Genomic DNA, 27,996 nt, shown 5'->3' with positions numbered 1-27,996 from the left:
TTAATATCTAAACAATAGTGCTTTATTGGTAAAAGGTTAGTTTCAGTGGATACAAAATTGCTGTGTAAGTTTTCAAAATACATTTTTATAGGTAAAGTTTTCTCTCTTAGTAACTAAAGAGCAATTATCTATTAGCAAAAGTATTTAGATTGGGGCAGAAAAACAAAAGGGAATTTGAAAGTGTAGGTCCACCCACACCCACGCATCCATGAGGTGGCAGCTGGCACTATGCAGACTATACTGGGCTTATTATGTCTACCACTTACTGCCACCCCACCGCCCTTTAAAAAAGAGCTTTTACTAGCATAGTTAATAAATGCCAAAATAACCCAAATAACTGGCCTTGCATGGAAGTACCCCTAAGGTCATGGAACACTTCTTGGTAAAAACTGTACAATGCACCTAAACCTATAGCTCTTGACCACTTGCAATTAGGCAACAGTGAAAGGGCAGTCGGGAGAACACCAGATGGTCTGCAGTGCACCTGGCCAACTGTCACCATGTCCCTTTCCTTTCTGGGTGTCCTCAGCCCTGGAGCTCAGTGCTTCTCCACGTCAGCCCCTCGTGCTCTAGTGGAATGAGAATGCTGAGCCAGCACCCACTCCCTCCAGGCTCCTTCCATGTGTCACTTCTGATGACCGATCAACCGCGGGCACAGGAAACCAGGCGGCACGGTGCTGACCATCAGCCAGCCCAAGGAGCAAGTCTGCAAGAGCCGTCACTCTCAAGCCCCCTGTGGACAAGTCTGTGTAACATGTAAGGAAGGAAACCACGGCGGCTAAAAATGGACGGGACAGGCCACACGCTGCTATCTGCCTGAAAACCATTCAGAACGGGATCAGTCCAAGTGAAGCCAAACCAGGAGAACCTCGCTGGGAACCGTGATGCCCCTGCCAAGGCGCATCTTCCACACCGCAGTCACAGAAAACATGCCAAGTGCAGCCTAAAAAGGCAGGCTTCTGCACAGATCAACTGTTAATTTTCCTTAAAAAGTTATGCTATAAATCTAGTTGAGTACAAATAGTTTACTGACTCTCACCACATAGGTGAGAATCTTAGCTGTGACATGGAAACTGCAGCTCATGGGTTTTCGTGGCAAACTCTATAGAACGTAGTTTGTGGCGAGTTCTCTGCATAGTGGTTTAAAAAATGACCTCAGAATTCAAAGACTTGTTAAAAAACTCACCCCTAACAGCCTGTTTGTAAAAAAGCTATTGAAGTATAAACATGTATCTAATTAGGTATCTTTTCATTTGGTAAACAGATAATGTGCAGATGGATTAACAGTATGGAGTTATAGCAGCAAAACTGGTTTTGGATGTTGTGGTCAAATAAAAGCAAGGCAGGGAAGCAGGTGCCATGGCTTGGTGAGAAATGGCCTCGTACCCAGGCAGCTCATCTTTCTGTGTTCATCTCTACTGCTCAGGAACATTCTCGGGAATCTGAATGTTCTAGAAGTAAATCACGATTAGTTGGTTAGGCCAGTCAAATCAAATTCCACTATTAACTATATGTGCTGACTGGTCCCTGGGAATCAGTTCTAGCGTCAGTGGTTACTTAAAATGCAAGAAGGAGGAAAATGGACAGTTCACCTCACAAAATATAAAGTATAACATAACAATGAATGCAAATGTTAAGGTACTTCATACAAAATAACACATTGAAAGTTTTTAAAAAATTAAATTCTCAGGCACAGGTACTGTGAAATGTGGACAGGCACCCCTCCAACAGTCTTGAAAACACGCAGCTGTGTTACTCATCGGAATATTTATCTTGCAAAGGGATTCCTGGAAAAACAAAACACAACAAACACGTTTACGTGGGAGTGATGCCCTGCCCGCTGCTCAGACCACCGCCAGCAGGATTCTTCTGTTAACAAAGGGCAAAGGTTGAGCAGACGGTGGGCCTGAGGACCACAGTGTCTACTAAAAGCAAAACCTCACTTAGAAAGTTCTTGGAAACTGGGATGAAAAGTATGCAGAAATGTACTGGTTTTATGTACCCAAAGTGGAATTCTCATGATTCCACAAAGCTTCAGAAAGAGAACCAGCAGGATAGAGAACGTGAGCCAACACTGATGGCTCCCTCCCACCGCAGGTGAGCCCTGGCGCTCCGTGGCCCCTCTCCCTCCCACCGCTTCCCAGGCAGGCGCGAACCTGCCTGGGCAGCACTGCCCGTGGCGTCAGAAGGCCCGCCAGCTGACAAGGCGTGGCCACAGCGCCAGCGTCCTCACTGCTGAAATGGAACCTTCCCAAGGCTCCAACGTGATGACCAAGGAGAAGCAGTCCCCCCTGACCCAGGTGGGCCCCCTGGACGCTCCCTCTAAAAGTGAGCGCTCGCACCCTCCTGCCTACTCCTGTCTTTCTGTGCGGCTATTTCACAACTGAAACCTCTCCCAATAAGCCACCAAGGGCAAGGGCTTTATGCGGTGATCAGTGCCCCAACCTGCCCCCCCCAGGTCCTTCATCACCTGTGTGTTGTGGAGACTTCTGACAGGGGCCCAACCTCAGGGCCCCTTGCCTTCTGTCTCACTGGTCCTGCAATGTGGCAGCTCAGCCTGCAGTTGCTCACGTCGTCACATCACGTGAGTGACGCCTCTACAGTCCCAGGCCCCTAACCACACTGGAGACCCTCTGCCCAAATCCCGGCTTCTCCCTAGACCTGGGCCAGCAGGCACTCTGTCTGGCCCCGGTCAGCTCCTCCAGGGAGCGGGCTGGCCTCCAGGCTGGCCTCCCCCCCGACCCCACGTACTCCTTCTCCCTGGGCTCTGACTTTACCTCCACTCCCTCCTCTTGTAGCTAGCTAGTCACTGCCTGGACAGCTCTGAGCGTCCCCTGTGCAAGGGGCAGGGAGAGGACACTGCGGGGAGGCGCACAGCCCGGCCAGGCCCAGACTAGCAGTCTCCCTCGGGGGGACCCCTCGGCCCGCCTCTGCGTCTGCTCTGCCTGAGCTGTTCCAGTAACAGTAAGTTCCCGCTGGCTTATTTCTCCACCATCCTACATGCGGTTGAGTTTGCCCCTCACCATGTCTTCTCATAAGACTTTCAGGATCAAGAGACTCCTGGTCAAGAAACAAGAGCAGAGTCGTCCCATTCCTCAACGGATTCGAGAGAAAACTGCTAACAAGATCGGGTACACCTCCGAGAGAAGACCCTGGAGGAGCGCCAAGCCGGGTCTACTAGAAGCTCGCACGGGAGCTGGCACACACTGCACAGTGCCACGTCACCCGCACGCCAACGCCCAGTCCCCGCAGTGAGGACGTCACTGCCGTCTCATCTCAGCAGCGCACGCGAGACGGACGCCTGGCTCCGGATGCGTCCTGTTTTCTCACAAGAGGTCCACGCGGCTCAGTGAGAAACACGGGAAAGCTTTTATTGCAAAAAATCTCTTTGAAAATAGTTTGAGCTTTAATAAACTTCAAACTGTATGACCAATAAAAGTTACTTTAATACACAATTTTTCTTCTATTGTTGAGATATTAAAGTCTCTAAAGTAGGAGTCTGGAGAGTTTTTGGGGGTGAATCCACCCCTACCGGGAAGGTTATAGACCCAGCTCCTCGGGGACAGAAGCTCTGCACTCGTTTCAGGCCTTACCCTGTAGGTCTCTTCATCTGTGTACTGTATTTTACCCTTAATAAATGTGATCTAGGAACTCGGAGGTTTTCCTGTAGGGGTGTGGGTGGGGTGGGAACCTCTAATCTCTAGCCAGTCTGTCATAGTGCAGTTGACAACCTCAACTTGTGACTGGCATCTGAAGTGGGGGCAGACTTGTGCCCAGGCTGGGACTGAGCCCCATGCTGCAGGGTCAGACGTGAGCTCCAGGCAGGTGGGGGATCTGCACAGGTCTGAGAGCAAGAGTGAGGTGTCCCAGGTGGAGGAGACCCAGGAGGGAAGAGTGGCCTTCTTCCCTACACAGGAAGGACCAGCTCGGCTTCCCACTCCAGCTGCTGACCATGCTTCCAGGCTGAGAAAACACGGCTGCCCTTCACTAGAACACGGGGTGGGAAGCCGCGGCCTCCTGGGAGCCACCCTCCCCTCAGGGGCCCGCGGACGCTGCCCGGGCCGGGCCGTACCTCACACGTGGTGCCCGTGGACCCCGCTGTCGCCGTCGCCACCCTGCAGCTGCAGCTGCATCTGCGCCTGCATCCGCGCGATCATCTCCTGCATGCGGCGGAGCTGCGGACGCGAGAGGGGCGTGTGAGGCCGGGGCCTTCCTGGGGCTGCGACTGCAGCCCGCGAGCGAACACGGGGGGCGAGAGGGGCCAGGGCCCAGGGCCTCCACAGGGCCGGGACTATGCAGACCCGAGAGGGGCGTGTGAGCCCGGGGCCTTCACGGGCCCGTGACTGCAGCCCCGCGAGCGAACACAGGGGGCGAGAGGGGCCAGGGCCCAGGGCCTCCACAGGGCCGGGACTGTGCAGACCCGAGAGGGGCGTGTGAGCCCGGGGCCTTCCTGGGGCTGTGACTGCAGCCCCGCGAGCGAACACAGGGGGCGAGAGGGGCCAGGGCCCAGGGCCTCCACAGGGCCGGGACTGTGCAGACCCAAGAGGGGCGTGTGAGCCCGGGGCCTTCACGGGCCCATGACTGCAGCCCCGCGAGCGAACACAGGGGGCGAGAGGGGCCAGGGCCCAGGGCCTCCACAGGGCCGGGACTGTGCAGACCCGAGAGGGGCGTGTGAGCCTGGGGCCTTCCTGGGGCTGTGACTGCAGCCCCGCAAGCGAACACAGGGGGCGAGAGGGGCCAGGGCCCAGGGCCTCCACAGGGCCGGGACTGTGCAGACCCGAGAGGGGCGTGTGAGCCCGGGGCCTTCACGGGCCCGTGACTGCAGCACCGTTAGCTAACTCCCAGCGATTCTGACCAGCCAGTGAAAGGACCAAGGTCTCAACAGAACACAGAGCACACAATAAGAACAGGCAACTCAAATGAAAAATAAAAATGACCAAGAAACGGAAGAAATAAGAAAGGAAAAACAGCATGAGAGAGTCTGACCTAGAGAGGCGGGAAAGAACTGCCGCCCCGCCGTGGGGAACGCCCCCGAGGGGCCGGAGGCCTGGCCGCTCCCATGGGGACCATCCCTCTGTCCCCTCACAAGCGCCCTGCGCCTCCACACCCGGTCTCCAGGACGGGCAGTCGCCCCGTCACGGGCCCTCGGGAGACTCGGCAGACAGGCTCTGCAGGGAGTGTGCTGCGCTAGAGACCACGGTCCTCGCCTGCACCCTGCCTCCTAGAGTTTCGTGTCGGTTCGGACTCTGGATGCACTTCTCAGGGCAGCTTTCTCGTCTCATTCCCTGTGTGAGTCACACGTCTTCCTTAAATTTTTCTTAATGACGGTGAGTGACATTTTCGGTCGTTATATTTTCATTGTGTATATGAAAACTGCTGATTTTTAAACCTTATAAAAATCAGCCATGTTACTAAACTCTATTTCCAAGTTTTTCCATTAAATTGCTATTGAAGATTAAAAACTACAATACTTTTCTACTTACCTCAGCTTCCTTCTCCAGCAGTATCTGGTCTTTATTCATGTCCTCATTTTCTACTTTCCTAAGAGTTGAAAGAAATTACAAGTATAATGTTAGGACAAAAACAGCTGGTCATTTCTGACGAGAGATACCCAAAGTAAAATTTCACTTTACAACAACTCAGAAATACAGTTTCTGAGAAAAATCTATTGGAAATCATATAAATTATTTTTCTGACTAACAATACGAATGAATAAGAAAAAAAAGATCAAAAAGAAAACACAAAATGGAAAATTCAAGACATTTTTCTTATTCTAAGCTGGGGGCGGGGGTGGGTGGGTGTAACACTTCCAACTTTAGTCCAAAAATAGCAGATTTTATCTGAAGAGTAGGTTTCTAAGATAAGTTCTGAACAAAGACTGCAGCCGTCATACTGTAAAAGGAACATGAAAAAGTGTCCAGGCAGAGAAGCGGGCGTGGAGGCCTCTCAGCCCACAGACACAAGTCCGCTGGCCGCTGCACGGCGCACGGCCTGACGGTCCTTGGACAGCATGCTCCCGCTGCCTCTAAATCCCTTCTTAATGTCTGGTCCCCAAATTAAAAACACCTTAATCTCTAAAGTGCACCTCATACGTGGGTACAAAGGACCTTCTATCGAAAAAGGACCCCACACAAGTCTCTGGCCTTACGATCTAGAACTGTTCCTGATAGAAATGATTAGAGACGCCCTTCAACAGGCAAAACAAACAAAAAACAAGTCCAGCCCCACAAGTGATTAAACTAGCAACAGTATGTGGTGATAGCTTAGGTGGGAAACCAAACGGTGGCGCCGGCCGTCAGCGGAGCGGGGCGCGGGGCGGGGGCGGGGGCAGCACGGCCGGGGCAGCGACCTGCCGCCTCTCTTGAGCCTCTCAGACCGGAAGTTCTCGTAGTGCAGGTCCTGAGTCACCTCCTGCAGATCCTGCATGTGAGTGCTGCAAGACAAGAGACGGGGCTGGGCCACCCGCCGGCGACCCCTGGTCACGCACACAGCACACGCCAGGGACGAGACCCCGGGCGCCTCCCACAGGAGACCGCCGCCCGTGGTCAGAGCGACAGCCACGGAGGCAAGTGCCGCCCCAATCGGAGCACACTCCTCCGAAGGGACCTACACTCCTGGCTCCGCAAGCTTAACCTTTATACCACAGGGAGGCGTCACTGTCACCGTGGAGAAAACCATCAGGGTGTCCGAGCCTGAGGAGCGCAGGCCCCGGCGGGAGAGGCCAGTTTGTGGCAGTCAGAGGCGGGCGGGCCTCCGCACCAGCTGGACCGCCCGCCGCAGGAGTGCAGGGAAACCCGCTCTCCAGGCCGGGCACCGCCACGGGAAACAGACGGTACTTACATGAGCATCGTCCTCAGCTTCAGAAAGTCGTTATGCTCCGGGTTCTCCACCTCCACGACACCCCAAGGGTAGAGGCGGCCTCTGACCTTCTTGCCTTTGGCTTCAATCAGCTGATTGGATCCAACCACAGAGAAAGGGATGCTAGCCTAGAAGGAGACACACGGGGTAGACTGGCTCCACACGGGGAACCCCAACGTTCAGTGGAAACACAGGGACGTGAGCAGAGAACGCAGGCACTGCCGCCAACCGCAGGGCTCACTGCAAAACCGAAGGCACACGTTCCACTCGCAAGTGGCAGCTGTTTCCCCGGGGGACAGGTGTACCTGTCCTTAGAAACCTTCAGAAGGTTTCTAAGCCTCAGATGACAGCTATGCCAAAATATGCCAAAAGCAAAAGTACTCGTGTACCTGAACCTGCCCGGGCAACCCCAGAGGTCAAGCCTCTAGAAATCGGGCCCTCTGCCAGCTGTTTCCACGTTAAATGCAGTGACTGCAGGAAACGGGGCTTCCTGGGCAGCACTAGAGGTAAAGAATCCACCTGTCAATGCAGGAGACCCGGGTTCAATCTTGGGGTCAGGAAGATCCCCTGGAGTAGGAAACGGCAACCCACTCCAGTATTCTTGTCTGGGAAATCCCAGGGACAGATGAGCCTGGTGGGCTACAGTCCAAGGGGTCACAAAAGACTTGGACACAACTTAGCGACTAAATAGCAACACCAGGAAAGTAAGAGCGAGGGACCCCGTGCATCTGGAAACAAAGCAGCTAGCTACCTTGAGAAGTCTCGTCTGCTCCTTAAAATCTTCATCTTCATCCGACTCTGCGTCAGGCAAGTGATAGATTTTGATGCTATGTTCCTCAATTTCATCCAGAATCTGAAAGAAGGACCAAACCAGGAGCAACTGTAGCAAACCGCATACTGTTTCAGTCAAGTTTAACACATTAGATTAGAAACATGTCAGAACTATCCAAATGTCAATAAGAATCCTACTGATTAAAACCATTTTCAAATGATCTTACAAACCGCTGGAAAGGCTGGCCTGCACTCCGAGGGGTCCTCTGTCCAGAATAATAACAGGAACGCACCCGCCCTGGCCCTGCCGAGGCTGCAGACTGACGGCTGTCCCCAGGCAGCCACAGAGGTGCTGTACGCAAGCAGCCTGGAGAAGGGACCGCCCAGCGAGGGGGCCACCCGGCGAGAGGGCTGCATGGCGGGCAGGGCCGCCTGGCGGGGCCGGGAGGACACCGCCAGTGGCCAGAGGGCAACAAGGCATCCAGGAGGGCTGGAGGGCAGGGCCGAGCGTGACTGGGGCTGACAAGTGGACAGCTCCCAATGTTGGGAAGGGATCAAGGGTCTCGATTTCATCTAACAGGCAGAGTGCTCAGTGCTCACAGTCTCAACTACCAACCAAATGGCTGACTTGCCCAGTGGAAAACCTGGGCTGGAGTGGGAGCCCCTCCCTCTAGAGGGGCTGGAGTGGGAGCTGGCATGCATTCACCCGTCCGTCTCCCAGAAACCCAGCCCCCAAGCCCCAGCACGTGCTGGGCACACCACAGGTCTCGGGCAGGCTAGCCCTCTGCTTACCCTCACACTAGAAGCTGGGCCCTCAACGGAAGAGAGAACACAAGCCAGGGCAGCAGGAAGCAGCTCTGCTTCAAACCTGCTCCCAAACTTGTTCCTCCTTAATGCGACTAAAGGGCCTCGCGTGGTCAAAGACCTCAGATGAGCTCACTGTCCACACTAAGTCAGGATTTAAGGAAAGGCCCTCCCTGCATCCTGGCCTTGGTCTGCTCACTCCCTCCCCGCTGAGATGGAGAAGCTGAGCAGGCAGCAGGAAGCTGCTTTGCCCTCCACCCCACCAGACAAGGCTGATGCTGTGGACGGGGACAGAGCAAAGCGAGTAAGCAGGCCACCCAGAATTGGAAGAGAGGAGTAAGAAAGTGATAAATCAACACTGATCGCGCATGCTCAGCCTGGGTGACAAGAGCCACTTTGAGAGGGAGGGAGAGGCGGACAGAGGTCTGGGGACAGTGAAAGGAGCATGTGGACAGGCACAGGAGAGAAGCCAGATAAGAGGGGGCTGGAAAAGCCCAAGATTTCATTTTATTTCAGACGCTGAGATTAAGACCTAAGAGCTCTGTACACATAATCAGAGACGGATATAAGGCATTCTAACCCTGACAGCTCTCTCCAATGCATGTCTGAAATTTATCTCCTATGAAGGTGAAGTTCCCTCAAGTGTGAGCGACTAAACTATTTCCTGTCAAGGATAAAAATGCCTAAGTCTTCAGGTGCTTTTCCAAGGGCCTGCATATTTTCTAAAAAACTGGCAGGCATATAAGACAATGAAGGAGAAGGCTGATAGAAGACATCAGGAGAAACACAAAAACACAAAGGTCACACTAGGTGAAATCATTTACAACACAGTAATCAACGTGTAAAAATACAGGAGTATCTATGAGTCAGTAAAAATGCAATCAAGAGCAGCAAGGCTCCAAAACCCGAGAGAACGCACCAATGGGCTTCAAGTGCCATAAAGAGACTCAGACCAGCGACTGGGCAAAGGCAAACTGGAACGAGACACCGTCCCCCACGTCTCAGAAGACGGCTACCCTAAACACACAATGGTCCAGAGCCGTCCCGGGTGGAGGGGAGGCCCACACCCAGGTTCCAGAAAGGCAGACGGCTACCAACTCGTCTGAGTGAAACGTAGACTCTTTGAAAAGTACAGCACACATCGATTTCCTTTCTAAGTTTACACGACCATGAGAAAGCAGATGCGTGTTGGTGCCAGCAGCACCAGCACCAGGGAGGCCTGCTCGGTGACCCCCTCCCGGCCCAGGCCCGCCCCCCGGGAGCCCAGCACGCACCCTTTTCTTCAGGCGCTCCCGCTCCTTCAGGGTGAGTGTGTCGGCTTTCGCGATGACAGGCACAATATTCACCTTGTTGTGGATCGCCTTCATGAACGCAACATCCAATGGCTTCAGTCTAAAAGTCATGTTTAAGGGGAGAATTTTTTCTCAGAATCATCTCAAAATTTCCATTCTTATAGTAAAACACATTGTTCCGGGGGGAAGTGAAAGCCGCGCAGTGAAGAGAACACCCCGCCCCAGAGGCCGGGCTTCCCGGGCAAGGCCTGCGCACCCGTGTCCGAAGGGGGAGATGAAGTAGAAGCAACAGTGCACCCTGTTGTCGATGATGTGCCGTCTGTTCAGACCGCTCTCGTCATGCAGGTACCGCTCAAACTGCTCGTCGATGTAGGAGATGATAGTCTTAAAGCTGAAACACAGATGCTAACGATCACGGGATACAAGAGGCAGCGCCCCTGACTACAAAGACAAACAAGTTTTTCTAGCCCCTGCCCCTCTAGCAGATGTGATTTAATGACTCAACTGCAGGAAGGAAACAGAAACCGACTCCTAGCTTTGGCGACATGGTGGCTTTTGGAAACGGTGCCAAGAATCATTGCCTCTAAGTACTGAAGGTCGAAAGCCGGGATGCAATAGGTTACAAAGAGCCTGAGCAGACTGACAGGAGACAGATAGGAGCGGGGGGTGGGGGGGTGGTGGGAGCAGGACGGGTGGAGAACAGATGAGCTGCGGAGGTGGCTGCAGGAGGGAGGGAAGAACCCCAGGCAGAGGAGAAAGACAAGGGAAGCCCTCTGCCCCTCCCACACTCTCCTCCTGAGTGCTGGAAAGCTGCTGCCTCGTGTTTGCAGGATTAGAACCAAGAGAGGCTGTACAGTGAAGGTGGTACTCTCTCCAAGGGGCACTGCCCAGACGGCCCTTACAGTCCACTTCCTCACTTCCTTACTGTGCAAACATTGCCAATAAGCAGCCAACTACAGACAAACTTGGTCTGGAGCAACTCTCTTAAAAGAGCTCATTTTCTTGAATATGGAAAGGAGGAAGAACTGCTATGATATCTTGTTCACTAGCCATGGTCCAAATCAAGGTGCTTTTATTTATGTTAGCATGTGCTGTTTGGTTGGCTTTGTGATATCAGATCTCACTAGAATGCTCTTAAGAGAAAAAAATACTCATTCCGTGTGAAATTCCTCATTAAAAACGCTATAATTACAATGACTTAAATTGTCTTATTGTTCTGTCACACACAGCAACCCCAGACCCAACAACCGTGAGTGAACATGAGGGACTGAAACACACGGAGACACACTTGGCAGGGGCACGGCCTCGTCACCGTGGGCCCTGGGGACGCACCAGTCCCTGCAGTTGATGGCATCCCCGTAGCCCGGGGTGTCTACCACGGTCAGACGCAGCTTCACCCCGCGCTCTTCAATCTCAACAGTCGAAGCCTCAATCTGGACAGTTCTTTCAATTTTCTCTAAAACAGAAGCAACCTTGTTACTTTCTTATTATTAAACAAGTGACTCAGAAGTAGTTATTTCTCTTTAAGGACAGTTCTCAGAAGGTAACATGAAGATTGCATAAAAAGGATCCTAGGGTCAGCAAGAGAAACATTGTAGCTGAGATTAAAGGGCTGTTGTGGAGGTAAAAAAACATCAATATTGAAAATTGCAACTTCTCTTCCTGGGACAGGAAGAACAATGAATGAATCATTTAAAGACTGTCCAGGGACTGCAGTCCTGTTGTGGGGGCTTAGGGCCCAGGCTGATGGATTCACAGCCCACTCAATCAGCGGCCTCATGAAGCCCAGCGGTCAGTGCTGGACACACACCCGAGGGAAAAGGGTCAGCCGACACCTACGCCCACAGAAACTTTCTCCGTATACAGGTTTCTTCATGAGCAAACATTTTCACTTGATCCTCATCAAACGTGTAATATAGGCAGGAACTATTACCCCCTGTAGACAAGGAAATCAAGCGTGGGGAAGACGGGCCACGGTGCGTCCAAGCACGCCAGGTGCAGCACCCCCGTCCCTACTCGACAGGTGTGCCCTGGGTCCAGAGTCACACAAACAAGGCTAAGGTACAAGATCCTGACGGCGCTCTGCGGTCCTGACCACACCGCGCTGTCTGCTGCGGGGGAACTTCGTACCTGCGGCTCCAGGGATGACTCTTTCTGGGTAGAGGTCGGTCAGGAAGAGGCTGTTGATGAGCGTCGACTTTCCCAGCCCCGATTCACCTTGAAATGAAAAGGAACGTGATGTCATGACGTTACCTGTGTGACACAGTTAACGCACTGTGCCTGCTGAGTGCTTACGTGAGGCCTGCCCTGGACTAAGCACCTCACAGACATCCTTCTCTGCATCCCGTATGACCACAATGCATTTGGCACAACCACCCTGGTCCCACTGATTGGGGAACAAGGGCTCAGAGGTCAGTAGCCTGCATGCTCGGGCTGCTGTCCAGAGTAAGGCCTCAGTTGGTATCCAGAGAAATCTGGAGAAATCTAAGAAATCATAAGACCATAATTCCATATGTGGTGATTTAGTCACTAAGTTGTGTCCGACTCCTGTGACCCCCATGGACTGTAGTCTTCCAGGCTCCTCTGTCCATCGGATTTTCCAGACAAGAATACTAGAGTGGGTTGCCATTTCCTTCTGCAGAGGATCTTCCCGACCGAGGAATCGAACCAGTCTCCTGCATCGCAGGCAGATTCTTTATTGACTGAGCTACAAGGGAAACCCAACTCCATCTGACCTCTTGCCAAATACCTAGAATGGACTTGAGGTGGCTCCTTACGTTTTGATAAACAGAATGCACAGTATATTTTTACGTATGGGCTCTGCTAACCTTTAAACTTCCCACATTTCAGAAAGCTAACAGACACAACAATGTCAAAGGCACCCAGCTTCCTGAGCTGTGGAGGCGGGGCGGGGACGCAGGGACACCCAAGACTCCTGTCGTGTGACTGGCCGGCCAGCAAGGTGGGAGCAGGCCTCCTCCCCCCTTCCTGTTTCACTCACAGCCCCACACCCCCTGCTGGCGGCCACCTGTGGCGGCCACACGCAGGGCAGGCGGCTTTCCGCTCCTCTGCGGGTGTCACATCCCACGGCAGGCAGCACACGTCCCTTCAAGCAGTTAGTGAGTTAGAGACTTCTCTTCAATATTGTAATTAGCCTCCAATTAAAATAAATAAATTTAATTTAAAAAATAAAAAAGATTCCTCTTCAACCACTGCCAACTACGTATTCTGAATATTTGAAACTTAACTTCAAAGAAGATGTAAAATACCAAAACATGGAAATGTACATTACAAGGAAGAACACACACACTCCATCCCTTTCCTAGAGGCCATCACCTAAGACTGAATTGTCTGACTGCCCCGGGCCCTCAGCTAGAACCCCTCTCTGTATGTCCTGCACAGTCAGGGAAGGAGCGCACATCTGATTTGAAAATTACCTCTGGGAATATCAAGAACAAAAAATTGAATCTGAAATTGGCAGACACGGAATTTGGACTGTACTTTAACTAGACTGCTGTTTTCATAGATGAGAAGGAACATCAAAGGGGCAAAACCAGAATCACATATTGAACCTTTCCAAACATGAATAAGAATATGACTAAATACATGCTCTCCTGGGAAGTTACCCTTTTAATAGAGTGTCCAGAGACGCCCGTTCACTACAGGTGCAGGGGCCTTGACCAGTGTGCGCCAAGCCCTCTCCGGGCGCCTGCCCGGGCGCAGGTGGGGACACAGCAGCGAGCAGGAGGCCCGAGTCCCTGCCCCCGCGGGGCTCTGCAGTCCAGCAGGGGAGGGGACGGACAAACAAAGCCACCCTGTTGCCAACTGGGTGGCGACAGCTCTGAGTAACACAGCGGAAAGGGGACCCAGGCAGAGGACAACTGAGCCAAGGTGTCTGAGCACACACGGCCGATTCTAGATGCTGAGCCTCCACTTTAAGGGTGTAAGTGACAACTTCACTGGGAATAGCTTTTGGGTGACATCTACAACCTGCTCATTAACTCAGCAGACGAGGCCACCCTTGGGCTGATCTCTGAGCACACCCAGCCCTGTTCTGTCCCGCGTTCACTAGTATCTCCATCTCTGCTGGGAGTTTCCCTAACAGGTACCTGGAGATGGGCAAACAAGACACACAGAAGAGGTGTGGACCAGTGTAAATCCATCGCCACCCAAATACGCTAACAGAAAGCGCACGGGATGCGCCCCGCTGTCTGGCGCTCTCGCTCAGCGCACACTCGGCTCCTGAGGTTGGTCACCCACTTCTCTGCACCGTTGAGCAATGCTCCGCGAGCGGACACAGCCCGCCTGGTGCTGGGCAGACCCCTGCGCGTGTCCAGGGAAGTGGGCACAAGCATTCACAGTCTGCGATGTGCCGCCAGTCCTCTCGGGCAGACATCTGTGAGCGGACTGCTGGGTTCCGGGCGAGTGCACCGCTGTTAACAAAGCTCATGCTTGACCACTGCGCCCGCGGCGAGGCCCGCCCAGCGCGGCATCATCTGGTGGGTGCGCGGGACCGTCCAGGTGTGGTTTTAGGGGGTGCTCTCCTGACGACCCGAGAGGACGACACCCTCGTGCGTTTGCTGGCCATCTGCTTATCCCCCGTGAGACGTCTGTTCACATCTTTTGACTCTGTAACTGGGTCACTTGTCTTCTTACTGAGCCTGCGGAAGTCTTTTATATTCCAGATACGAGTCCTGGGTCACGTATACTACAAGCGCTTTCTCGGTCTATGGCCCGTTTTCTTATCAGTGCCTTTTGAGGAAAGCAAATCTTGAATGAAGCACAACGTATCATTTCCTTTTGTGATTACTGTTGCTCATGTCCTAAGCAATCTGCTACTCCAAAGTCATAAACCTTTTTAAAGCTGTTTTCTTCTAGACTTTTATAGCTTTCCAACTAGGTCAACAACTCGTTTTGAGTGAACAGGTGATGTTCAGTTATGAAGTAGAGGTTGGAGTTCATTTTCTCCCAAACAATCATGCAGTTGTTACAGCACTACTTGTGAAAAAGATTAACCTGTGCCCATGCAGAATTACCTTGGCACTTCTGTCCACCACGAGCTGAGCACCTCTATGCCTGCCTTACACACTGTATGGACGTTGCTGGAAATCAGACTATTTCTGCCATATTCTGGGCCCTCTGCATTTACAATTGCATTTTAGAATCAAATGGTTAATTCCTGTTGTCAAAAATCGCTGCAATTTTGGCTGGGACTGTACTGACTCTATGGATCAATCTGGGGAGGGTGGACGCCCGCAGACCGCAACACACCAGGGCAGCGGGTGAGAGCTCACACTTACTCAGCCTTCCCTTGGTTTCTCTGAGCAGTGCTTTCAAATTTTCAGTGTAGGTCTTGCACACATTCTGTTAAATTATCCCTAAGCAGTATGTACCTCATGTTACTGTAAATGGTACTGTCTTTCAAAAAGATTTTATTAGTGTAACTGCCTTTGATATTATATTTGTAAGCTTGTATTTAAACTACTTGTTGGTAACATACAGAAATAAAGCTGATTTTTATATTCCCACTGGGAACCTGCAATCTTGCTAAACTATTTTGATCTAGTAGCTATGTAGTTTTCTTATGATTTTAACATACACAAGTAAGTCATTTGTAATTAAGGAGATTTTACTTGTTTCTCTCAGTTTTTTATCACTAAGAGTACTGCTAACTACAGGTATTTCCCCTTCAGAACCAGTGACTGATTTCTGATGTTAAACCACGCATTCCTCTGTTTAGGATGTACAGGCAGTCTTGCTATATAACATTTGCTTTGAAACTGACAATCTGTTCCAACACAATGGATATATTAGGGAACAACTTCCACATAATACAAACCTCACAATTTCTTACACGTGATGAGAAACCAAGTCCACCCAGCGGAACCAGCCAGGGAAGTGCTCCCACGGCACCCAGCTCAGCCGTCCAGCCACAGGCCACGGCCAGCCGCTTCCCGGGTCCTCAGGCAGCACCCCTCCACCACCACAGCAACACGCAAGCCGCACCCGGCCGAGGCCCACTTTCCCAGCTTGGGTTCCGGGGCTCATCTGGTGTGGTACTTTTGATTTCTCAGCCAGCCCACGGGTAAACGGAGGCGGCTTTTACCACTGTTCTCCTGTGTGGTAGAGGAAGGCTCCGAGCGGGTCTGCTTCCCCACGAGCCGCATGGGTGCGCAGCATGACGACTGCTGAAGAACAGGCATACACCGCATCACGCTGGAACTGAGTGCAGCAAGCCATTTCATAGCGCAGGACTTGCGACCACCTTACGAGGGTGTCAGGTCTGCACTCATGAGTAGTCCACTTCTGTAGTCACCTGCACAGGGCAGCGCTTGGCCTGACACTCATCACCAGAGCGTCTCTGCGCAGCGTTCCGTGTGCCTTAAAAGAATGTCCACCCTGCAGCTGTCCGGCAGTCCTGGCAGCGGCACCACGCCGTCTGATGGTGTAACTGAAACCCTCTGCGTGACCGGCTTTCTGTCTGCTTCTTCAGCTACTGTGAGGAGTGCTGGAAACGTGTTCGTGCCTCTCTCGTCAGGCCCTGCATCAGGCATGTTTAAGACAGTGCTGTTCTGAACAGCCCCCCTTCTCGTTAGGACAGGACGTTCCTCACGTCTGGGATTACTCGGGGGCTTAGAGTCTGCTTTGTCTGACGGGAATGAAGACACCTCAGCTTTCTCGCAAGCGGGGCGTCGTGGTAAGGCCTGTTCCTCTGTGTCTCGCTTGTTTCTGCACAGAAAGGGCCTTCCTGGGCCCGCGGGGCCCGCCTCCCACTTGCCGTCCACGGGCCCGGACGCCGCCCTGCTTCTCGTCTCCTCTATGCTTTCATCTTTCTCCACTCTCTTTTGGACTAAAGACTTGTTTACATTGTTTTAACAAAACGACCGGCTGCCAGCCAGATCTTCATTTTTCCAGTGGCCACTCTGATGTTCACAGCTTGCAGGGTTAACCCAGCGTCTCCCTTTCGAGCACTTTCTGTCACCTCACCCATCATGGAAGCTCACAGCCGCACACTTTTATCCACCCCCTGCCCACTGTGTGATCCTGCTCATCTGATCCGTGCAGGTCACACACTATCGATTATCTCTGAAAGAAACAAAAAGCAAGAAGTCTTCTGCTTACCAACCCCACCTGCCATTTCCAGTGCTCCCCTTCCTCCCCCAACCTGAAAACTTCATTTCATCTTTCTTATGGTATAGTCTGATACTCATCAACTCTTTCCACTAATTTACAAGAAAATGTCTTTATCTTCTCTTTCCAACTTCCATTTCTAAGAGTTATTTTTGATGAACACAGAATTCTTGGCTGTTTTTACTTTAAGAACTTTAAACCATCCTTCTGCAGGGTTTAAATTATTCCCGATGAGCCGTCAGTGGTCTTTCTTACCTCTGATCCTCTGTACGTACTCTTTTTCTTTTTTCCGGCTACCTCTAAGATTGTCCCATTTATCAGTGGTTTTCACCTTCTGATCCTGGGTCCTGGCGCACCTTCCTATTTATTCTGCTTGGTTCTTTGGATGCTTTCCATTACCCCTTTTCTTCTGCAGTGAATAACCTGTTAAGCCCATCAGAAAATTTTTCTTCTCAGGTGCTGTATATATTTTTAATCTTTACAAGTTCCCTTTTCTTCTTTTCTGGATCTATTTCTACTGCTTGATTTCTCTCCTGGCTATGGGCTACTTTCTTCTCCCTTCTTTGTAGATCCAACAACTTTTTGCCAGATACTCAGCATTGTGAGTTATACTGCAGATGTCTAGACATTGATGTCCTTTAATAAGTGATAGGCTTTGTCCTGGCAAGTAGTTAGATCATTTGTAAATGAACTTGATCCTTTTATGGTTCTTTAAGAAGTTCTGATAGGGAGGGTGTAGACCAGCCTCTCCGTGAGGTTACCCCTCCTCCCACGCGAGGGCTCTCCTCAGTGTTACAGGTGTTCTCGCCCCCGGCTGGCTGAACTCCAACGTCTCCCGATACCTTTCCAGTCTTCAAACTCCAGGCAGTCTCCAGTTCAGCTCTGCTCCTTCCTGGTGGCTTCCTGGCTTCTGCCAGACTTCCCGGAAGCTCTCCACCCTCTACCCGCACATGGACCATGCAGCCCCAGGGCGAGACGAAGCCCCAGGGGAGAGGCAGCCCCCGCACAGACGCGCAGAGGGAGGTCGTCTTGTCTCCGGAACTCTGCCCGTGCCTCAGCCCCCGAACTGTGGTCTTCTTCAGCCGAGATCACCTGCTCTGCTAGGCTCACTCCTCCCTGGGAAAGGGCAGGTGGCTGGCAAAAAGTTGGGATAACTTTACAGTTCATATAATTTTTTCCTTCTCTCAAGGATCCAAGTCCTGCATCTCTGTTCAAAGTCTTAAAAGGGCTGTCTCATACATCTTGCCCAGCCATCTGGTTATTTGCACCAGGAGGACTGGTCTGGTATAGTCATTTCAGGGTTCAGCAAACTACAGTGCTCTGGCAAATCCAGCCCACTAGCTCGTAAACAAAACAGTTTCACCAAAAGCTTTAAGGCTCACAATGCATTAAATACTCACTATCTGACCCTTTGCAGAAAGTCTGTCAACCCCTGAGTTATTCCATCAGGGCCGGAAATACAAGTAACAGTCTGACTTAAATGAAGCGAAGGAACCGCGTCACAGGCTGCACTGCATTTCTCTTCCTGCTAGATACCTGAGTCTGCACGATCATCATCATCATCATCATGTAATTACGCTCCTAAAACGTGTCACTAGTCACTTGTCGGGGCCCAGGGTCCCACACTTCTTTTTCCATTTCAGATTTGTGAACTGTTTATCCCAGGAAACAATCGCTTGTCCCATTCATGCATGACCACCCCATCCTTTTCCAGTGGCATCTTAGCATTTGGGGAGAATTCTGCAGTTACCGAGATTGAAATAAAATCTGATACAGTAAAGAGAATTAACTGTTGATCAAGTTAACTTTGTTATGGACATGCTAAAACTCAATATACATGCCATAATCCATGATAAAATGAATTCTGATATAACAGGAAGAAATTTCAGGTAAGCACTCAATTTCAAAGGACTGTAAGTACTCATTTAAAAATATGTGTATAGTAAGGATTGTCCCTTGTTTAAAATATATCTACCACAAAAAAGCGAGAGTTATTTGTATGAGTATTAAATAAACAAACACACTTCTAGTTAAATATATGTTACTTTTAAGGTACAACAAATTACTGTAAAATTCAGAAGCCTAAACCAACCACCGACATTCATCATCTCATGGACTCTCTGGGTTGGAAGTTCGGGAGTATCTAAGGTGGGTCCTCCTGGCTTGAGGGTCTCTCTGTGGTCACAGTGATGTCAGCCAGGAATGGCGGTCACCAGCAGGCCTAACTGGGGCGAGGACGTTTCTGAGATGGGAGCCTCAGTGCCTTGCCTGTGGGACTTCTCCATAAGGTACTGACTGTCCCCCCGAGGGACTGCTTCAGAGAAAGCGAGGCACAGGCCAGTCTCTCTAGGTCACACGTCTTCCTCTCTGCAACGTCCCACTGGCTGCCCGGGGAAGCCCTGCTCCGTGGGGGAGGGACTAGAAACACCGTGGACAGCAGGCAGCAAGGATGGGGCGGGGGCACCGCAGAGGCTGTCACAGCGAGCAAACCCCCTCACCGCATACAAACAAGGAAATGATAGAACAACTTTCCTTTTGTACTCCAGGGAAATTCTCTAGAGAATTTTCCCCCAAATTCTCCAGGTGTTTGACTCTGTCCACAGAGGAATCCTGTGACTCTGGAGGCCACACTGTCACACCCAAGGGTAGGAAAGGGAGGCGTCCACAGAGTCAACAACGTGAAGGCACAAGCGAATCTCTTACCGACCACCATCAGCGTGAATTCAAAACCTTTTTTCACTGATTTTCGGTGAACTTGATTGGGAAGATTTGCAAATCCAACATATCCAGGAGTTTCTGGATTTATAAACTGAGTTGGTTGTTGCTAAAAAAAGAACAATTAAACACCTTATTAGTTGCTTTTAAGATATTATTAAACCTGTGACAAACATAGATATTAGTTTTCACAAATCAAAAAACCATACACATAAATCAATACTTCCAAAAAGTCACTGCTATCAGAAAGCTTAAAACCATTTAAAAAACCAATCCAATATCATTTCATACCTACAGGCCAACCTTAAATAACATTTCTGTTAAGCAATTGAGCAACACACAAAAGATACATTAACTCATCTCAGTAACAATTTCAATCTTGATGTGAGAAACTGTCTGTAGAGTGAAAGGAGAGTCAGTCAAACTTACAAAGTAAGGCCCAACTGACAGTGGTTTCATCCATCACACTCAGCTACAGAGCAGCTTCCGAATATAAAGACCCCCAGTGTCAGGACCGGCGCATCCGAGAGGAGAAGCAGGAAACAGCCCTGTCCCCTGCAGTGGCCCAGCTCCCCAGAGCGGAGCCCGGGGTGAGGCAGGCCACAGAGGGGCGCCTCGCTGGGAATCCCACTCACAGACCGAGAGGACGCCCGACAGCCTGACGCGAGGGCGGGGACACTGAGGAGTCTAGGCTGTGGCTTACTGAACGTGGCAAGAAATCAAGATACAGCAATAGAGACTCGTTAAACGCAAAAGGCAAGATTTAGAATGGTATTTCCTTTGAGATATATTAACATATTCACATGTGCATGCACACAGATATAAAAACAATATTCACAAACGTTACAAGTGGTTATTCTGAATAAAGGAATTATGGCTAATTTTTATTTTCTTTTTTGCTTATCAAAGATCCACACTGATGCCTACATAAAAAATGAAAATTACTATGATGCTTCTGTATCACAGTAACAAATACCCAAAGACTTAAAAATAAAAGGCAAAGAGAAACAATAATCTTGCAACTTTAACCACAAATTCTGCTTTCCTCAGCATGTCTTTTAGAATCAACTTCTTTCAGGGCTCTGGGCTAATTTGTAAGAGCTGACATAAGCCAATTTATCAAGTCTGAGAACCCCATCAATTCCATCATGATAAATTATTACAATTTTAAAATTATTATTTGAATAGTCTGCTAGGTATAATCTAAGGAGGCTAAACAGATCATCATTAATGCTTTTAGAAACAAATTGAAAATCTGAAGAAAGAAACCTCAAACCTTTTAGGATGACAGTTAAACTAGAACTGTCTTAATGAATCAAACATTAGTTATACAACGAATCATATAAATCTTGACTATAAAAGGTTTGAAAACAAAGCAGTTTCTCCTTATACTGTGGATACATGATGAAGTATGATCTCTTACCTTAGACATCTTTAGTAAAGTTTCGTCAATCTGTTAAAAAAAAAAAAGTACATTCATACATACACAAATATTTAATACAGTATGAACTGATACGCAATTACACATGAGGCACCAACAGCTTCTGTTTCACTCAGCTTCTCATTACATTAAATACTTTTCCAGAAATGATGAAATTTTCACCTCCCATTATATAAATTAGGTATAAAAAGTTAAGCTAACAAAAGTGACCACTTATATGCATGTACACATATATGTATCTTCCACATTCTCAACAATGCCTTTTTTAGTACTGCTTATACATCACGCACTACATATGCAGTAGGAAAAAAAGACAAATTCCCACACCCTCTGGAGTTGTGTAATTTCCTTTCTCTCTCTGAAAACTTTGCACACGGAGGAGAGTTGGAGCCTATCTGTCTGCTGCCTGCTGGGGAGGGTACCTGAGCTCCGCGGACTAGACTCTGACTCTGGTGCACACAGAGCCAGCAGCTACGCTTATAAGTAAAGGAGAAAGGACCGAAGATACCTGAGTGTTTGAACCCTGGGAGACATGGACTGTGTTGGCCAGCCTTGGTAACAAAGTCAGAGATGTGAATGCAGTCCCATTTGATTCTTTCCGGTGCTTAGAAAACTCCTTTCACTTTTCTGACTCTCCATATTACCCAGATGGATACATTCATGCCTGAATACTGCACAAAGTTTCCGTTTTGAATGGAAATGGTCCCAACCAGCCAGGAAAAAATGGTTAAGTGAGGTTAAGACAGCTAGGATTTGTAACTCTGATTCCGAGGCCATGTCATAGAAGACAAGGGCAGAGCCTAGCTTCTCCCTTCCAGGTGCCCTTGAAAAGCCAACTGGAGGGGAGGAGGAGGATGTAAAGTGCTTCTTCCTAGGGCAGATCATCACTGAGAGTCGCGGGAGTCCTGGGTGAGCCCAGCACATAGTAAGGACCATTGCTGACCAAGGAGACAGGTAAAGCTCCATCCAGGCGGCTCAAAACGCTTCAGCCAGGGCAGCAGAACTAACGCAACCCTACAAGACAGCAGAATGCTGGGCAACCAGAGAAGCAGGTGATGAAGGGCTCCTTGGAAGGGAGAACCAGAAAGGCATCGTCGAAGAGCCTGGGAACAGATCGTGGGTGTGAGGATCCCAGGGTAAGAAGACAGGGGTCCCCCTAAGCGTTCCCTCTTTCCCTGCCTCCAGGATGGGCTTAAAAGGGAGAACAATCTGAACCAAGAAAACAGCATCACTGTGATGAAGATGCAAGTTGTCGCTGTTCAGTCACTATGTTGTATCCGACTCTTTGCCACCCTATGGACTGTAGCATGCCAAGCTCCTCTGTCTTCCACTATCTCCCGAAGTTTGCTCAAACTCCTGTCCGTTGAGTCGGGGATGCCATCCAATCATCTCATCCTGTTGCCCACTTCTCGTCCTGCCCTCAATCTCTTCAATTTTTCCCAGTATCAGGGTCTTTTCCACTGAGTTGGCTCCTTGCATCTGATGGCCAAAGTTTTGGAGCTTCAAATTACAGTATTCCAAATAACACTTTCTGGACCTAAAATCCATGACTTCCAAACTCAAACTGTGGTAGCTGAACTGAATGAAAGGTCACAGTAGAGACTTGAAATGTGACATGGGAGACTAAATATAATACACCTTACAGCACGAGGCAAACGAGAGAGGGAGATCGCAGGTAGAGGGCAGCCTCAGAGGAGGCAGCGAGGAAATGTGCTTGTTAGCAGCAAGACTTCCTCCCGTAACCAAAAGGGACCGACGGAGGAAAAGAAAATAGTAACAGAAGAAAAACCTCCCAAGAAGAGCAAGCCCAGGGTCTACCTGGGGTTGTGTAACACTGGATTGAATTAAGATCTCTTGAATAGAAGGGGCATCCTAGGGGAATACTGTTGATAGTCCAGAATTTTAAATATGAAACTTCTGCAGCAAAACCTCAGAGTTGGGGGCAGGAGTAAGAGCAGAGAGCTAAGATCTTTAAGAGGGAGAAGGGAGCAGTCAGATGGAATTCAGATGGTCCTGGCAGAAGCAGCAGCTGACATCTTGCTTTAGATAATAAAGAGATAAGCATCTGATAATGAAAGAAAAGGGAAAGCAGCCACTAAAAAAAAACCTCCTTCCAAATTAAGAGAAAAATATGGAAGAGCAACTTCATCAAACCGGTAAAAATATGGAAAAGAAACAGAAAAATTCAAGAGTATCAGTCATCAGTTTAAACGTGAATTCTCTCCTTAAAAGAGGAGACAGGTTGGGGTGGGGGGGGGGGCAGGGGACACCAGAAAACCAGGGTACATTACATGGAAGAAACATGCTTCAAAAAAAGTAGCTTAAAAAAAAAATGTTGAAAACAAAGGAGGAGATATGAAGCTAGTGCAAACACAAAGAACAGGGAGAGATACTGTTAGTATTAACCAGGGTGGGATTTAAAGGAAAGTGTGGCATTTATAAAAGGAACAGTTTATAAAAATAAAACATTCATAAACCTGTACCCATGGACACTTACATCAGATAAATACATAGAACAAAGACTAGGGAAAATACTGTGTGAACTTAATGAAAGTACAATTCAGGTGGAAGGCTTTAACAGCTTCTCCCAGAATTGGACAGACTCTAGTGAACACAATATGAGCAAAGACAGAGGACTGTTACTTTTAGTCAGTGTTCACAGGTCATACTCTGCTAAAACAAAGACAAAAAGGAACTCCTAGTTATTCAGAACATTCCTGGATAGCCCTTGGGTCAAAGAGGGTAACAAAAGCAAAGCCCTAAGTCATCCAGAAAGCCAAGGAAAGAAGATAAATGCAAAAGGAACGGGACACAGCACAGGCTCTCACAGACTCAGATGGGATCCGGGTTTTACGTACTTTCATTACTGAAGAACAGTGAAAATAAAGAACTGGAAAATAACCCAACAGAAGAGAGAACAAATCCAAAGCTGGTTCTCTGAAACAAATTCCTCAAAAGTTCCATTAAGGAAAAAAAATACTGAACAGAAGGTATAATCACACTTACAGGGACCACAGGTATGAAGATGGCCACAAACTTGAAAATTCAAAGAAATGCATGATTTCTTAAGACACTGTAAATGACCAAAACTGAACCAAGAACTGAAAACCTGACTAGACAAATACCACTGAACAGCAGAATAAAGAATCTACCAATGAAAAAGGGACCACAACTGGACAAAATTAGAACTCAATTTCATCCAAACCTGAACAGATAAATGCCTACGTGACCTAAGCCAGTACAGAAGAAGAGGAAGCACTCCAATTTATTTTACGAAGACAGCACAACTCCAGTAACAAATCAGATGAACAAATGGTGAGCAAGTGGGCTGGCTGCCGGTCAATCTCGCTCAAGAATATGAATGCAAAAATCCTCAATGAAATACTTGCTACCAATTATAACCCAGAAATGGACCAACAGCAGCTATCAATGCAAGCTGTTACAACAAATTAGAGAAAACCATATGTGAATACATGCTGAAGACTAAGGTGATAAAATTCAGCAACCAACTCTAATAAAAACACTAAGCGAGGAACCTGCTTAAATACCTTTCAGAAACCAATGGCAAATGTTATTCTCTGAACAATAGATGCTAAATTATTTAAATTACAACCACTGATTGGGAAGGGATGCCCATTACCACGTTATCTTAAAGCACTTATGAAAAAGTCCAAACATATACAAAAATAGAACAAAACCCCACGTAACACCCTCAAATATCCCCTCAGCCACTGTTCCCATCCTTGATTATGAATACTAGATAGTTCTAAAAAGTTCTATTCTGTACTAGCAATGAATACCAAGAAATGGAAATGGCAGGGGGGAGGGGAATGCCATTTATAAGAGAGTAGAAACAAAACAAATGTAGCAACAAATTTAGAAAGAAAACAGGCCTTGCAAAATTAATTCATCTTTATTTTCCTAAGTTAGTACGTAAACGTGGTCTAATCCCAGATGGACTCCCTAATGATGTTTTTTTCCCTTTAATGACTGGATAAAATGACTTTCAAGTTCACCTGAAGAATAAACGCCTGAGGACAGATAGGAAGACCAGCTATCACAGGCATCTGATTCAAGCCAACCCAGAGGGGCAGAGGACTGTTAACCAGTCTCTCTGGAGCTTCCGCACGCCTATCGTCACTGAACTTGGGGCCCCTGCCTGTGCTCGGACCAACTTCAAGGGAGCACCCTGATAATACCAGGACCTGGAGCACACGTGAGCCCAGGACTAGGGCTGCCCCACAGGCAAGAAGGGGACCATCACCCTTACCAGTTACGTCCCACTAAGACTCATCTTGATGGACACACATGGGGAAAACGAGAAGACTACTATCTGGAACAGGATGTGAATTCTTAAAAACACTTGCCTTATTTTTAATTTTACCAAGTTTCTCTTATCACAATGCACTTCTTTCATACAATACTAAGGATTTTTTCCCCTGCAATATAATTTGGATGCACCATGATTTCCCAACAGTTTAAGTTATTAACTGATTACTCTAAGATGAAAGTTGAAAGAAGTTCAACATTCTTCTGTTGAACATCTTAAGTAGCTGCCTATCAGTGAGAAAGTCTCAATCCAGCAACACAAAAAATGCCAAGCACTGTGGTTAGTTTAAACCTTGGAAGAAGATCAATCAGATCCCCAAACCTCAGAAATTTGGTCAAAGGAAAACTTTATGCACTCAGGTTGTCCTCATTCTAAATAACAGAAATTGCTTAAAGTTCTCTCCTGGACCCACGGCTTCCTTCTTCCAGACAGCAATAGCACGCCAACACACAGAAGTCAACTCTTCTAAAGCAAATGGAGACAGAGAACATATGGCTAAAACTCGATTCCTGGCAACATAAACTCGCTTTGCTCAGTGGCATTTATGTGAATCACTGCACCACTCCAAACCACCCTTCACTGACATGTCATCCTTGCAGTTCCATGCATGATCCTAATGCACAAACGATCGTGCAATGGAGGACCTCAGGGTCTGTAATCCCTCACGCAGAGCCCCTGGGACACTCAGCATTTTAGCCTCTGGGTCTGACAGTACACCGCAAATGCTCTGCATAGCACAACGGCAGCACCCCACAATCAAATGCCTTTTCTCTAATGACATTATGACTACTAGCACAAAATGAGACAACCAAGACGATAAAAAGGGCTTCATCCCAATTCTGCCGCCAAATGACTTCTCACATTCTTTTCTCTCTGGGGAAAAAAAACAAAAACAAAACCAACTTTTTCTTTTCCAGCAGTTTTTGTCTTTAGAGTTGAGTACAAAAAGGGCCTGAATCACATTTATTAAAGACCACACAGGGAGGTTCGTGCCTATGGGTCCCATCCCCATTTCCGTAGGTCACTCTGCTAGTTTAGGAACTGTCAGAATGCAAATTGGACAAAAAAATGGAAAAAAATAAAAATTAGGATAAAGTTAATGTGGTGGAGATCACTGCCAAGGTTCATTGAGAGCTAGCAGGCTGCATGATGCAAAAAAAGCCTGAGTGGGAGCTACCAAAACCGGAAAGAACAGAAACTCAGACTACAAACAGGAGGAGAGGGTCTGCATGACCCCACACCATCGCTATCATATCCCCCTAGGATGGGGGACTGCTTTGGGCTCTGACTTTGTCTGGATGTATCGTGACTATCTGAGTCGTTCCAGAGAGCTCCGAAAGTTGGCTACGTGCGGGTCACCGTGCCAGGCAACGAGTAATGCTGGGCAGGTCCGCGCACCTGCCCCTCGTAGGACAGCGACCACACGGAGCAGCAGAGGCTGACCTCGGGCCAACACCTCCTTCGGGGAAAGTCTAATCTGGGCCGAATCCGGGGCAACAGAGCCAGTACCAGGCAGCGAACGCTGGAGACAAGCGGCCCCAGACTCGAGGCAAGTTCTGGACCAGGGCAGACAAGGACGACCGCAGCTGGAACTAACAGGTCAGCGTGGAGGGGCCCGCGGCCACGTCTGGGGGGCCCAAACAAGGTGGGGGAGACGAGAACTTGGCGGAAAGCCAACCGGCGGTCCTCAGGCCTTACGGAGCCACACGTCGGCCCCACCTCGGGCCTGCAGGAGAAGAGACCACCCCACTCCCCGGCGCTCCCGCCCGCCCCCGGAGTCCGCGCTGCACCGGCCTTCTCCCCCCAGTCCTGTCCACCGCCGAGCGGAGGGGCGGCCGGGGCCCCGCGCGCTTCCTGTCGGCCAGGGCGGACGGGAGGGGGAAGCGCCCACGTCGGCCCGACCAGCACTGTCCCTTCCGGACCACGTTCGCCGGCAAGCACCCGGCGCACGGGCCCCACTGCTGACCACGCCCCGCACAACTCCCCCGGGGTTAGCGAGGGCCACTCGGCTTCCCCGCGGACACACCCCGCCGCCTCCGCCCGCGCCAGGGCCCCGGGGACGCGAAGGGCCAGGGACTCACACCGGCTAGGGGAGAGGTGAGCGGGGAGGGCGGGGAGCGGGAGAGGACCGGGGGGGTGGGGGGAAGGAACGGAGAGTGGGGCAGGCCCGGGGAGATCCGGGGAGCGGGGGTAGATCTGGGGAGTGGAGGGAGACCCAGAGAGATCCGGAAAGCGCAGGGAGATCCGGGGAGCGGGGGGAGGCCCAGGGAGATCCGGGGAGCGCGGGTAGCCCGGGGGGAGGCCCGGGGAGGTGGGCGGAGGCCGGGGGTCGAGAGGGCCCAGGAGCCCAGGCCGGGCGCCCCTCCTCCGCCCGCGTGTCTCCCGGAGCGACCACGGCCCGCAGCGGGCGCAGGCCCAGCAGCGTTGGCCCCCAGCTCGCGCCTCCAAGGCGACCGGGCCCCACAGCGACATACTCACCGCCGACTCGCAGAAGAACTGAGACCGACCGACCGCTCAGCCGACCCGCCCAGCGCCCGCCGCGCGCTCGCGCCCCGCCCCGCCCCACCGAGCGCGCGGGCGGATTGAGTCATCACGCCGCCCCGCCCCCTTGCCAACGCTTTCCTCCCCGCCAGCTCCCAAGTGCGCAGGCGCAG

General features: G+C 50.0%; 2 protein-coding genes across 2 annotated transcripts; one reads left to right on the top strand and one right to left on the bottom strand.

Moving 5' to 3' along the window:
* SEPTIN2 (septin 2) lies at positions 1–27,940 on the bottom strand. Its single transcript, XM_043877148.1, has 13 exons — positions 27,821–27,940; positions 20,995–21,024; positions 19,560–19,680; positions 11,856–11,942; positions 11,058–11,181; positions 9,982–10,116; positions 9,708–9,825; positions 7,610–7,711; positions 6,841–6,986; positions 6,350–6,433; positions 5,484–5,541; positions 4,073–4,175; positions 1–1,787 (listed from the first exon to the last, which is right to left on the bottom strand). Exons 2-12 carry the CDS (start codon positions 21,001–21,003, stop codon positions 4,074–4,076), a joined length of 1,086 nt encoding a protein of 361 aa, XP_043733083.1. The 5' UTR covers positions 21,004–21,024; positions 27,821–27,940; the 3' UTR covers positions 1–1,787; position 4,073.
* LOC122676845 (60S ribosomal protein L39-like) lies at positions 2,801–3,255 on the top strand. Its single transcript, XM_043876398.1, has one exon. The coding sequence runs from the start codon at positions 3,001–3,003 to the stop codon at positions 3,253–3,255; it is 255 nt and encodes an 84-aa protein (XP_043732333.1). The 5' UTR covers positions 2,801–3,000.
* Positions 27,941–27,996: the final 56 nt, after the last annotated feature.

The sequence above is a fragment of the Cervus elaphus genome, chromosome 20 (assembly GCF_910594005.1).
Source record: "Cervus elaphus chromosome 20, mCerEla1.1, whole genome shotgun sequence".
Taxonomy (NCBI): Eukaryota; Metazoa; Chordata; class Mammalia; order Artiodactyla; family Cervidae; genus Cervus; species Cervus elaphus.
This window is presented reverse-complemented; position numbering and strand designations above follow the sequence as displayed.